The sequence below is a fragment of the Taudactylus pleione genome, unplaced genomic scaffold (assembly GCF_031769625.1).
Source record: "Taudactylus pleione unplaced genomic scaffold, aTauple2 ptg001060l, whole genome shotgun sequence".
In the NCBI taxonomy this organism is placed as follows: Eukaryota; Metazoa; Chordata; class Amphibia; order Anura; family Myobatrachidae; genus Taudactylus; species Taudactylus pleione.
Window position 1 is genome coordinate 3,404,338 of NW_028285461.1, and position 13,045 is coordinate 3,417,382.

Here is a 13,045-nt window from a genome sequence, read left to right on the forward strand (position 1 = left end):
CCTGCTGCAACATTCATTACATGACCGCTGTGCACTTTGCAGATAGAAAATAAAGTTGGTTTAAAATTACAATATTGTAAAAATTCTCTTCTGGGCTTTTTTTTTTTTTTTTTTTTTTTTGTTTGTTTGTGCTCAGAGGGAAAATGCCAGGGGTGAAGGCTAGTGTAATACTGTCCACCAAATGGTGCCAACCAGGACACAATTACCGGCATCATATCTGGGTGCTGTGGTTCACTGCACACATAACCTGCTTTTATCTGTTTAGAACAAGTCAGACAGTGAAGGCATGTTCTAATTGGTCGCCATAATTATATATATATATATATATATATATATATATATATATATATATATATATAGTCTCTAGTCTACATCTGAACAAGAGGTGAACCCCCCCAAACTTGAAGAAATAAAAACACCTTTATCCACAATGTAACAGAGAGTGAATAATAGGGATTTGGCATTGAAGGCAAATTCTTTAAGGGATAATAGCAAGGGGGAGGAGGTGGGATTATCATTCTTCGTACAGCTCTAATCACATCAGAATATAACAGATTGTTAGCATAAAAAAACAACCATAATAATTTAACAATCATAATATAGAAAACGGTACAGAATTTTATTGGTGTGTGTGTGTGTGTGTATATATATATATATATATATATATAATTTTTTTTTATGTAATCAAGTATCAGACAGGAATCCTGTCCTGGCTGCAATACTACATCCAACTTCATATCAGACATAAATAAATAAAATATATAGCATTGGAAAACCAAAGCGGAAGTGGTCTCTACCAAAAAATATAATTCCAGTGGTGATGACTACATCTCGTCATTATCCCGAAGTTGGTGGCATTTTGTTGATTGTCTCAAGATTTCTCCATAAGGCAAAAAAAATAATTATATATATATTTTTAAAGTTAATAATAATAAAAAAAAAAAAAGGTCAGCAGGTTCTGAAGAGGCACACATGGATCCTGACCAAAATGCAGGTTCTCCTCTTTAATAAGGCAGTGGTGCCTAAATACAGGCACAGAGTGAGCCAATCCACTCCACCTTACAGCTGCATGGCTGTTCCGTCCGTAAAAGGGAAAAATGATCTGTCTCCTTTCCAGCTGCCCTGGGAGACTTTAGCCCGAGGTCACCGGTTCCTCTCGGCCGCAATATATTTGAGAGCTGCTGAACCATATCTCCTGGACAGATCCTGGTGAAACTCTTCTTTCAGCGTTTGCACGCACAGGCGATAGTTTTCACTGGAACGGAACTTGGAGATATCAAAGCTCGGAGCATGAGGCATATGGATGATGAAGGCATTGGGAAGAACCACTAGTTCATACCCCTGGGAAGAGAGGACAAGATGTATTCAGCCACCAGCCAGTCAAAATGTCACATTATCTGTGATGATGAGTAAATTACTGTTACCTTAGCATCCAGCTCCATAATGTGGGAGACTTTGTTCCAGCCAAAGCCCAGGAAACGCTGGTCATATTCAGGACAGTCTCTTCGTACAACCACGTAGGGTTCAAAGTTTGGTGCCCAATCAACTTGGTATGGAGTAGTTGCCGTTCTCCACTTGGCATAGTTGGTCGGAGCATGTCCCTTCTCCCACACATGGTATCTGGGAAACATTAAACATTGCTGTCAAAATACGCATTAAGTTGGTTAATGCCATCAGAAGACACAACTTTCAGAATACATGGTACAATGCTATGCAATAAATGGTCATACCCATCTCTCATTTCACTGAACCAATCTTACACTGACATTTTGTTCCCTGCATTAATTTTATGTCAAGCGCTGAAATGGAAATTTTTTTATTTTTTTTATGTGACATTAATGTGCCAAATGGAAAAGGTAAGTCGGCCAGTGATCGCAGGGTACAGACGAGGTGTGCTGTGGATCCAAACAAGTTTTCATCTGGAGGATCCCACAAGTGTGGTGGATATATGCTTTTATTTCATGTGCGTGCATTTTAATAAAATTGTGAAGGCTTAAGAGGCAATATTGCACTATTGGTTTGCGATGTGTTCTGCTTGCTTTGAGGAGTACTATGGATTAGAACTATGGCTGGATTATCCTCGAAGAAGGGTGCCTCAGGAGGATCCCAAAGTGTGGTGGATATATGCTCTATATATTTTTACCTTTTGTGAGTGTGTTTTATCTATTAATTAAAATCAATTTAGAAGCAATACTACACGTTTGTTTGCGATCTCTTGTGTTTACTCTTCAAGAACTCATGATATGAACAAAAAGCTCATACCTATTTCTGGGTGACTGGTATAGGAATCACCTCTGTATGTAGAACTCACTGCAAGCGCCATTGTGATACGCTTTAATATATTTTGGACACTTGTTTAAGGGGTTAATTTGGTGAAGGCTTCAGTTTTTTCACAGGCTGCTGTAGTGTGTTTGCACTGGTTATATAGATCTTTTTCCTTGATTTGTCCCCTATGTAAACATGCGGAATTACCAGAGTAATCCACATAGCCATTGTGTGCCCCCCGACGGTCCACTATCTGCTGTCGGATGGAAGGGGCACTCCCCTGTTGAGAAAAGTCCACTTCCCAGTTATCCAGGGTGGCAAAACTGCACCCACCATAAAGCTGATGCAAACGATGGAGGCACCAATCTGTAGAACTGCATCTACAGACGATGAAAGTTAGCATCTCAGTCCTTGCACATTCAGACACACGGATCTATACAAGGGAAGGACATCGTAGCCGTATTTGCATAAAGTTGCAAACGGGCAGCAGACGCAGCTGCGGGCCCTTCATTCAACTCTGAATCAGCCCCACTGGTGGCCTTCCCACATTAGAACAAGTAAAGTATGTGTCCTTGATGGGTATGGGCGCCATGCACTTATCCTGTTCCACCCATAACAAAACTTGAGCATTCTCAGATTCAGAATGGGTAAATGGAGCAATCTGGTTTCTGTACTAGAAAAAGATTTGAGTAAAAACTCACAACTACACGACCTACAATTTACCCTGGACTGACTGTGTCTCACCCATGTATCCGTGATATAATCGTCCACTGGTCTTGGAAGAGCAGCGGATGGGATGTTCCCCCACCACCGGAATACCCATGTGGGTCACTTACAAATAATGGGGACTGCTTGGGAGCTGGTCTACTAGCAGCCAGGCCTGTCTAACTCTCTGCAAGCAAACATGAAGAGGAGAACTGAACCCTGGAGGATGGGCTCCTCTTCTTCCCATAGGGATTCAAGGAACAAAAGAAGGTCCTTTCGGTCTAAGGGCACTGGCCAGGCGAAAATAACTTCTTCCCTTCATTGAAGTCAGAAATACTATTTTTCAGTTTAGGACCAAACAGGATCTCCTGAAGGTAAGGACGGGACTCCAGAGCATTCTTAGGGCTTTATTTACGAAGTGTCGGGCAGTAAAACCCGACACGGTTTGTGTTTAAGCCTGATAATTAAAAGGGCTGTGCTTGTACTAGCAAGATACGGCTAGTAAAAGCACTGCTCTTAACTTTTGGGCATAAACACAAACAGGAGAGTCGGGTTTTACAACCCACCACTTTGTAAATAAACCCCTTGGTGTCGATCTCTCAAGTATGAAGCCTGAGTGCATGGTATGCAGAGATCGCCAAGGCCAAATCCCTCACCCCCCAGAAGTCCCATATCAATGGAGGCTTCCCACTGATTAAACAGTTGCCTCGCGGCCCCTGTCGTTGTGTAAACAGTTTTAAGGGAAGCCTCATTTTTCTCATTTGTGCTATCCCTTAAGGAAGCAATGGTCAGAATAGTGGTGTTTTTAGAGCTATGGGATAATATGATGTAGCCACCAGCTGTAACGAACTATAGATCCTATACTCCTAACTAACAGGAAACCATGCCATGATACGAGGAAAGCTCCAGATCAGAGACCTCACCTTCCTCCGGGGAGGACAGCTCAGAATTGGACTCCTCCTGAATGAGCTGAAGTGGTGGAGGCAGTCACAACCCGCTCCTAAAGGAGAGGACCGCTGTGGGAGAATCCCTGCTCCGCTCCCATTACTGTTTAATGAGCTGCTTAAGATCATGAACCATAGGCTCTGCCATCTCAGGGGGAACACTTGCAGGATAATGGTCCTAAGGCCATTTGGAGAGACAGCTGGAGAAGACAAAAATTTGGGCCACTGTCCCTCCTCCAGACTGAACCCTTGATGTACTCCTCTTCCATGACATACGAGAGATGTGTCCACATACATCTATCCTCTGTGTGCTACACAGAACGCGGGAGCTGTGTGTGACTCAGAAGCGCCGAGCGTATTTTCGTGCAACTTTTTACCTTCAAATGCGTCGTATTCGCAGCAGTGATGTGAATATTTAGCAGAAGCAGCTTCTGCTTATTAAAATGATATGCGGCATGCCTATGTTCTGTGTGCTACTGCGGGAGTATCTGCATCCGAAACGCTACGTTAGTGATTCAGCCGCTGACACGTAGCGTTTCGCATGCAGATACAGCCGCAGTCACTCACAGAATATAGGCATGCCGCATAGCACAAGCAGCTTCTGCTGATTAAAATGCTAACTATTCGCAGCGCTGTGCGAATGAGATGCATTTGAAGATAAAAAGTTGAACGAAAAGACGCTCGGCGCTACTGCGTTACGCGACTAGAAGGGCAGTTTAGCGCCCAAGGAGGCTAGATGGATGAGGACACATCTGTAGGAGACTTGAAGGAGAGAAGGACAGGACGGATGCAGTTGCACAGCCCAGGAGATTGTGGAGCTGCAAGAGAGACAGAAAAGAGCCCACAGAAAAACACCTCACTCCAATACACCACCTCACCCCTCCTTCCATGAAGATGAAAGGCCAGGCGTGGACCAGACACTGAAGCGGCTGACTGCTCCCTGAAACCGGTCGCTGTTTCTACTATAGCTGGATTAAAATGTGGGTAGCCACACCAGGTAGGAAGTTCCAAATGGATGGTATGTCCCTCCAGGGCTCAAACCACCTGACTCCCCACCACTACCACCAGGCACCTTAGACCCAACGACCTCCTTGCACAGGAACCAGTGCAGAGGCTAAACCACAGACTGAAGGCGCGGGATCCCACACACTGCATGTGCTGGCAGGGTGATCTGGTGCCGGGACTGGGGCTCAGGAAGATGCTAGCTGCTGAATAAAACACTGGTGTGCTCTTAATTAAACTTAAGTTCTCAGGCTAGCCTCATGGGAACCTCCTGGCAAGGATCCTTAGCTCTTATAGCCAGTTAAAGTGCCCAGGCTTTACTGTATACCCCATGGTATATGCAGTCTTCCCCAAAGGCAGCCTGATGAATACAAATTACAAACATAAATGTCCGCATATAATTGTTCAGTAAAATGAGAGCAGTAGTCAAAGGCGTGAATAGTTTTGCAAGGCATGTATACTCATTGCTGAGGGCTCGCACATATGAGCACTTCATCTGTTGTAAAGGCAATATCAAAATAATGGTTCGTTAATCTATAAGTAGTAATGGCGTCAGTACAGACAAGCAGGGCCGTAGCTAGGGTAGTGCGGCCGGTGCCATCGCACAGGGCACCACAGGTCAGGGGGCGCTGTTTGGGCCTGTAAAATTTCTGTTTATTATCATTCTTGCTTGTAGCTTCCTCTTATTTCATCCCCAGCATCTCCTGGCCTCCCCTACCTCTTCCCTGGCCCTTCCCCATGAGGCCATGGCCCTTTTTTGGGTGCATTATGTCCCTTTGAAAAAAAGAAGGGGGCGCCAATGCTCTTTCTGGCACAGGGCACCAAAAAGTCCAGTTACGGCTCTGCAGACAAGTGTTCAAAATAAAAATGTTGTATTAAACACTGGTGCAAATATCTAATAACCTCTTTTGCATTCTATAGTTGGCTTACATTCTTAATAAGATGTAACAATATTTAAATCGCGGAATACCGGAAAGTGTAGAGCGCCCCCATATCCAGCATGGAGAGCAGTTCTGCTTTGGATTTGGGGAAGGACAGACGGTAACGCAGAGTTTCAAAGGCTGGAACAATGAGCGCTTTCTGGGTGCCGGCCATGTCTTCCTGTACTATGGATTTCCTGGGGAGAGAAGGCGGAATTACATTAACCATTGTGGACATGGTCATTGCATTCTGTTTAACAGAAGAAAAAAACAAAACAGCTACTGACTATAACAATGGGCCAGAATCTGTAACTGCTTATTAGATGACACTTCCCCATAAACAGAGTGATCCCTCCAGTCAGCCCAAACCAGTCCAAAGTTTGACAGAACAGGACACTCGACCCTCAAGCTCCGAGCTAGTTCCCAAGGGGCTGATTCTGAGTCACATGGTGCCGTGACTGCTTTAGTGTCTGTGACTTTAATCTAGTATCAGCCCTTTCCCCGGTGTACGTCTGACAGCGCAAGGACTGGGACACCTGCTTTGAGCGTCCTTAGACACAACATTCCCGGAGATGTTAAGCCGCAACAATCGGTTGCTCAATGGAAGCTTGCACCAGCCCCATGCTGGGTTCCGTCAGGGTATGGCCTCCGGTGTTACAAATTAAGCGTCTGAGTTCGCCACCAGTTTGGTGACACTCCCATAACGCGCCCATCGGACAGTGCATCTCCGTGCATCTGAATAGCCAACTTCCGGTCACCACCTAGGATCGCTCAATACATTTTTGATACTGTGCTCCTCAATCTTAACTGCGCCTTTGTGTGCTCACACCGTGGGACACAAGCGCCGTTTGACTTTTTAGCGACCTAGACACACGCGCAGTTAAAAAAAACAGTTTACCATATGCACGAATATCGCGCACAACTCAGAATTAGCCCCTAAGTCTGGGCAATGGACGACCGTGCGCGCCATCCGATTGCTGTGGTCACCAGACTCCAGCTTCCACTAACACAGACTTCTAGCTGAACTGGATCTATTTGATTTGGGGTCAGTTTGCTCCATAATGGCCACACAAATAGCTTTGTATATGAGAAACGTCACTCCTGCTCCTGACTGATATTTTGAAACAAATGGGCAGATGTACTAAGCTCTGGAAGTAATAAACTACCAACCAACCAGCTCCTAACTGTCATATTTCAAACACAGCCTGTAACATGACAGTGAAGAGCAGGGGCGGATTACGGTATATATATATATATATATATATATATATTTTATCTCCATAGACAAAAAACATTATGGTTTCATATGTCCCATTAAGGCTTCTTAGGCATGATCTGACATTTCACAAAACCTATTGAATTTCTGACACTCGAACTTAAAATAAAGCAATGAAAGTCTGATTATTAAGGCTGACAACTTAATGGAAGTGTTCCTTGTGCAATACAAATGTGGTATGCCATCACGCCCTGTGGTTAATTGCAGATTCAGCACTCGCACAGAGTGCGATTGCTGTGACTCACAAAATTATGGAGCTGCTATTGTGTGCTCATTGGAATACACACATGCAGTCTATGCAACTGCGGTCTGAGCAGTTATGTGGCTCCCACATCCCACTCAGTGCCCACAATCTTCCCATTGGATTACCCCAACAATCCCACTGGGTTACAACATTCTTCTCACTCCATACATCCATCTTATTCAGAATACACATTCAGCTCCCTAATTGCTAAAACTATCATACTCTGTCTAGGCATGTACACTTTCTTCCCCTATACACCTCCATGCTGCTATATCTTCTCCAATCCCTACTGCTGTGTGGTCTCCCAACTGTGCTAGTCTGTGTTCCCTCATCCGCACCAATCTGTCTTTCCCCATTCGCACCGTCCTGCATCCATGCCACTCTGTTTCCTTCTGCACCACTGCCTGCCCCCCAACCACGCCGCTCTGTCTTCCTCTCATCTGTGGCACTCTTTCTTCCTCCATCTGCGCCAATCTGTGCCCCCCAACCGTGCAACTCTGTCTTCCTCCCCTTCCACACCAATCTGACTTCCCCAATCCCTACTGTTGTGTGTTCTCCCATTTGTGCTAGTGTGTATTCCCTCATCCGCACCAATCTGTCTTCCCATGCTCATGCCACTATGTACCCCCTATCCACGTTGCTCTGTCCACCCCAAACCGTGCCACTCTGTTTCCTCCCCATCCGCACCAGTTTTCTACCCATCTGCATCACTTTGTTCCTCCCCCCATATCCACACCACTGTTTTCCATCCATCTGCATCACTTTGGCTCCTCCCCCTCTGTACTGCTTAATCTTCCCCCCTCTACACGCCTTTCTGTCTAACCCATTCATGTGGCTCTGTCTCATCCCCCCATCCATACCCCTCTAATCCCATCTGCGCAGCTGTTTTCTGCTCAGACCTCAATTGCATAGACTACGTGTGTGTATTCCAATGAGCACACAATTCTGTGAATTAGCAGCTCCACCATTTGTGAGTGACAGCAATCTCACTCTTTGAGAGTGCTGAATCTGCAGTTAACCACAGGGTGTGATGGCATACCATATCTGTATTGCACAAGCAACAGGTGAAGCCACAGTACACCTGCTGGAGGCTCCTACTGAAGCTGTGCAACAAATTGAAGCTACCTATCACTATAATGGCGCAATTGTGAGGTAATAGTTTAAAAACTAACTTTCTCAATTACCTGATTACCCTAGAGCTACCTAATAAAACAAACCCCAAGTCTAAATTCGCCCCTTACCCTGAGTTATGCCTTCCTAAAAATCCCCCATATGGTGCATACACACGGTCAATTTCCCTGGTCGATTTGAACGATAACAATATCGATCATATAGTTATCGTTCGAATCTACCATATTCTGGCCTTTCAAACGACCAAACGATGGTCGATATCATCCATCGCCCGTGCATGCAGGCCAACCTGGTCGATATTGACCAGATTGGCCAGGTTACTATAGGGACCTGTGATAGTTACTTGCGGGTCGTTATAGTCGATGGGGGGTTGGCGCATGTGCTGGATGTTCGATATTGAACATCCAGTACATGCAGGACGATCAGACAACGATCGTTATCTGATCGACCAGAAGTCTGACCGTGTGTACGCACCCTAAGAGAACAGCAGAAGAGTGGTCCTGAGAGTGTCAGAAAAAACTGACAGTTGAAACTTTAGATTACTCCCAAATCCTCATTTCTTATTTTTTTGCCCTGAAATTTGGCATGCAGCACCGAGCAACAGCTCTACGCATCCATGCCAAATTTCAGCTTGGTACTTCTTATAGATTTTGAGGTGTAGCCCATTAGACACCATGCCCCCCCCCATTCGGAATGCTCTATGGAGAATTCAGTTTTTCAGCCTTAATATAAGGGCACATATATATGTAGCAAACGTATATATTATATATAAACACACTAACACATACATACACAATATACACACATACATACACACTAACACATTATATATATATATATATACACACACAAAATAAAATAATACACAGACACACTTACATTTGTATGCAGCAGCTTCAGATCGCTAATGGGGACGGGCACCTCCCATCAGTAGGCCCCGTCCCCTAGCGTTGTAATGATAACGCCTGATGAAGGGGGGAATTGTTCCGTCAGGGGGGGTTTCAGGTACACTGAAACCCCTCCCCCTGTGTGCTGTAGTGTGGGGGCCACTCTGTTTGTGGAGGCACCACTGTCATCCCCCCCCCACTTAATCCGGCCCTGGTTAGGAGATGAGTGACTGGTAGTTTTGCACTTTCCAATTTATCACTGTCCAGAGCTTAGTACATCTGCCCCAAAATACCTTGACAATTTGTAAATCCAAGAGCTCACACGCACTGACCTCAGGCTGTCGTACAGTCCATACATGGGCAGGAAGTCTATATCGGACAAGAAGACATAAGGCGTTTGGGCGTTCCTCAAAGCCACATTTCTCAGGAGGTTCACCGGGTAAAGCTGACCCTCCTTGTAGACTACGTGGTAACCGATGTTGGTCCGAGACTGCAAAACCTCAGAGGCTTGGGCGTAGCGCAGAAACTGTTGAGCCTCCGCATCCGACAAGTACAAGGCCAGGCTCATCGGGCCCTCCCAATGCCGGCAAATCAACTCCAGCATCTGCAGCCTAAGAAACATACAGTTCAGTAATCCAAATGCTCTGTACAGTATACAGGATATTATAGGACATTCTTCATCAAGCGCACAGCCATTCACTCATTCAATCGCCAAACCAACCTTTCCATAGACAGCTGTGCTACTAAGGTGACATCATTTGGATCCTCAGGTAGTGTTTGCTGTGGGAGGAAGGACAGGTGGACGCGGTGGGAAGCTAGTCGCTCTCTTCGGAAGTCATAACAAACATCTTCCTCGTCAAGTTGTTCCAATGCTGCCTGTTATTAAAGCAGCCGTAGAAAGAGAGAGAGAGAGAGAGAGAGCTGAAGTTAGATAGAGATTGATGGTAGTGTTAGGAAACCACAAGGCAAACCTTTTAGCAAAAGACCAGAAAGTAACATCAGAGACAGCCTGTACACCCTGCTTCCCGCTTCTAACAGGAGTCAGCTGTAGTGTCGGACATGAGCAGCTTCTGATTGGTTGTGAGCGGGTAGCGAATGTTGTGCAGCCCACTGCCATGTTTTCTATTTATACACCTCATGGTACTTTGCAGGGCAGCTCCATCCGCTGTATTGTACATCGTCATTTTTTAACTACGTAATTACTCCGACAGTGTTACTTCAGGTTATAGCATCTAAACCGTGTAAGTCCCGTGCACAGCAAAGTAGCGGCATAAGAGTGTTGTTGGGAGAACGGAGTCAGAGACGGCCGGTAATGCGATCGCAGCTTCGATTTTGTACGCAAGGCAGCTTCATAAACTTGGTAATTGTTGCAAAGATCACCTGAGCATAAAGACGGCCACTGCTGCCTTCTCATCTGCGTATGACGTAGCTTACCTGCGTAAATATCGGTAACATCGACGCACATCGAGCGGCCATCTTGCCCCTGCGGCAGGTCTGAGCAGTCACAACAACTGCAGCTCTCCCCACACACTGAGCTCTCATGCTGCGAATGCACTCACAGTGGCTAATTTTATGCACGCCCTTTAAACGGCGTTCACACCTGCGTTTTTCTGAATTCCCCCCTCCCCGGGTTACGACCCAGAAACGATGACTACCTGTCACTCACTTTGCCAGTGGATCCTCCGTTCGAACATAATCGCATAGCAATCGCGGCGCGTGCACACTGTGCCTTATACGAACGGGCACTGGCAAACAATCACTTGATCTGCTGAAATATCGCCATTGCGTCCGTCCCAAAATCAGGCCCTATGAGCGGCGGAGAACGACCCCCGGCCGGCAACAGCACTGGGGTCACGTGACCCTATAAACACACGTCTTATTCCAGCATTACCAGCAACAGCACTGGGGTCACGTGACCCTATAAACACACGTCTTATTCCTGCATTGCCAGCAACAGCACTGGGGTCATGTGACCCTATACACACACGTCTTATTCCTGCATTGCCAGCAACAGCACTGGGGTCACGTGACCCTATAAACACACGTCTTATTCCAGCATTGCCAGCAACAGCACTGGGGTCACGTGACCCTATAAACACACGTCTTATTCCAGCATTGCCAGCAACAGCACTGGGGTCACGTGACCCTATAAACACACATCTTATTCCAGCATTGCCAGCAACAGCACTGGGGTCACGTGACCCTATACACACACGTCTTATTCCAGCATTGCCAGCAACAGCACTGGGGTCACATTACCCTATATACACACGTCTTATTCCAGCATTGCCAGCAACAGCACTGGGGTCACGTGACCCTATAAACACACGTCTTATTCCAGCATTGCCAGCAACAGCACTGGGGTCACGTGACCCTATAAACACACATCTTATTCCAGCATTGCCAGCAACAGCACTGGGGTCACGTGACCCTATAAACACACATCTTATTCCTGCATTGCCAGCAACAGCACTGGGGTCACATTACCCTATACACACACGTCTTATTCCAGCATTGCCAGCAACAGCACCGGGGTCACATTACCCTATATACACACGTCTTATTCCAGCATTGCCAGCAACAGCACTGGGGTCACGTGACCCTATAAACACACGTCTTATTCCAGCATTGCCAGCAACAGCACTGGGGTCACGTGACCCTATAAACACACATCTTATTCCTGCATTGCCAGCAACAGCACTGGGGTCACGTGACCCTATAAACACACATCTTATTCCAGCATTGCCAGCAACAGCACTGGGGTCACATGACCCTATAAACAAACGTCTTATTCCAGCATTGCCAGCAACAGCACTGGGGTCACGTGACCCTATAAACACACGTCTTATTCCTGCATTGCCAGCAACAGCACTGGGGTCACGTGACCCTATAAACACACGTCTTATTGCAGCATTGCCAGCAACAGCACTGGGGTCACGTGACCCTATAATCACACGTCTTATTCCAGCATTGCCAGCAACAGCACCGGGGTCACGTGACCCTATACACACACGTCTTATTCCTGCATTGCCAGCAACAGCACCGGGGTCACATTACCCTATAGACACACGTCTTATTCCTGCATTGCCAGCAACAGCACTGGGGTCACGTGACCCTATAAACACACGTCTTATTCCTGCATTGCCAACAACAGCACTGGGGTCACATTACCCTATACACACACGTCTTATTCCAGCATTGCCAGCAACAGCACTGGGGTCACGTGACCCTATAAACACACGTCTTATTCCAGGATTGCCAGCAACAGCACTGGGGTCACGTGACCCTATAAACACACATCTTATTCCAGCATTGCCAGCAACAGCACTGGGGTCACGTGACCCTATAAACACACATCTTATTCCAGCATTGCCAGCAACAGCACTGGGGTCACGTGACCCTATAAACACACATCTTATTCCAGCATTGCCAGCAACAGCACTGGGGTCACGTGACCCTATAAACACACATCTTATTCCAGCATTGCCAGCAACAGCACTGGGGTCACGTGACCCTATAAACAAACGTCTTATTCCAGCATTGCCAGCAACAGCACTGGGGTCACGTGACCCTATAAACAAACGTCTTATTCCAGCATTGCCAGCAACAGCACTGGGGTCACGTGACCCTATAAACACACGTCTTATTCCAGCATTGCCAGCAACAGCACT

The 13,045-nt window shown here is 46.3% G+C and overlaps 1 protein-coding gene across 2 annotated transcripts in view; it reads right to left on the minus strand.

Annotated features, from left to right (window-relative positions):
- Positions 1-362: 362 nt before the first annotated feature.
- Positions 363-13,045, minus strand: part of LARGE2 (LARGE xylosyl- and glucuronyltransferase 2) — a 74,021-nt gene continuing 61,338 nt past the window's right edge. For both annotated transcript variants that reach the window (XM_088461523.1, XM_088461524.1), the window contains exons 12-16: positions 10,096-10,250; positions 9,707-9,985; positions 5,887-6,033; positions 1,425-1,620; positions 363-1,341 (exon numbers count right to left, since the gene is read on the minus strand). In XM_088461523.1, coding sequence (XP_088317649.1) covers positions 1,144-1,341; positions 1,425-1,620; positions 5,887-6,033; positions 9,707-9,985; positions 10,096-10,250 — 975 coding nt within the window. In that variant the 3' untranslated portion in view covers positions 363-1,143. The remainder of the gene's footprint in view (positions 1,342-1,424; positions 1,621-5,886; positions 6,034-9,706; positions 9,986-10,095; positions 10,251-13,045) is intronic.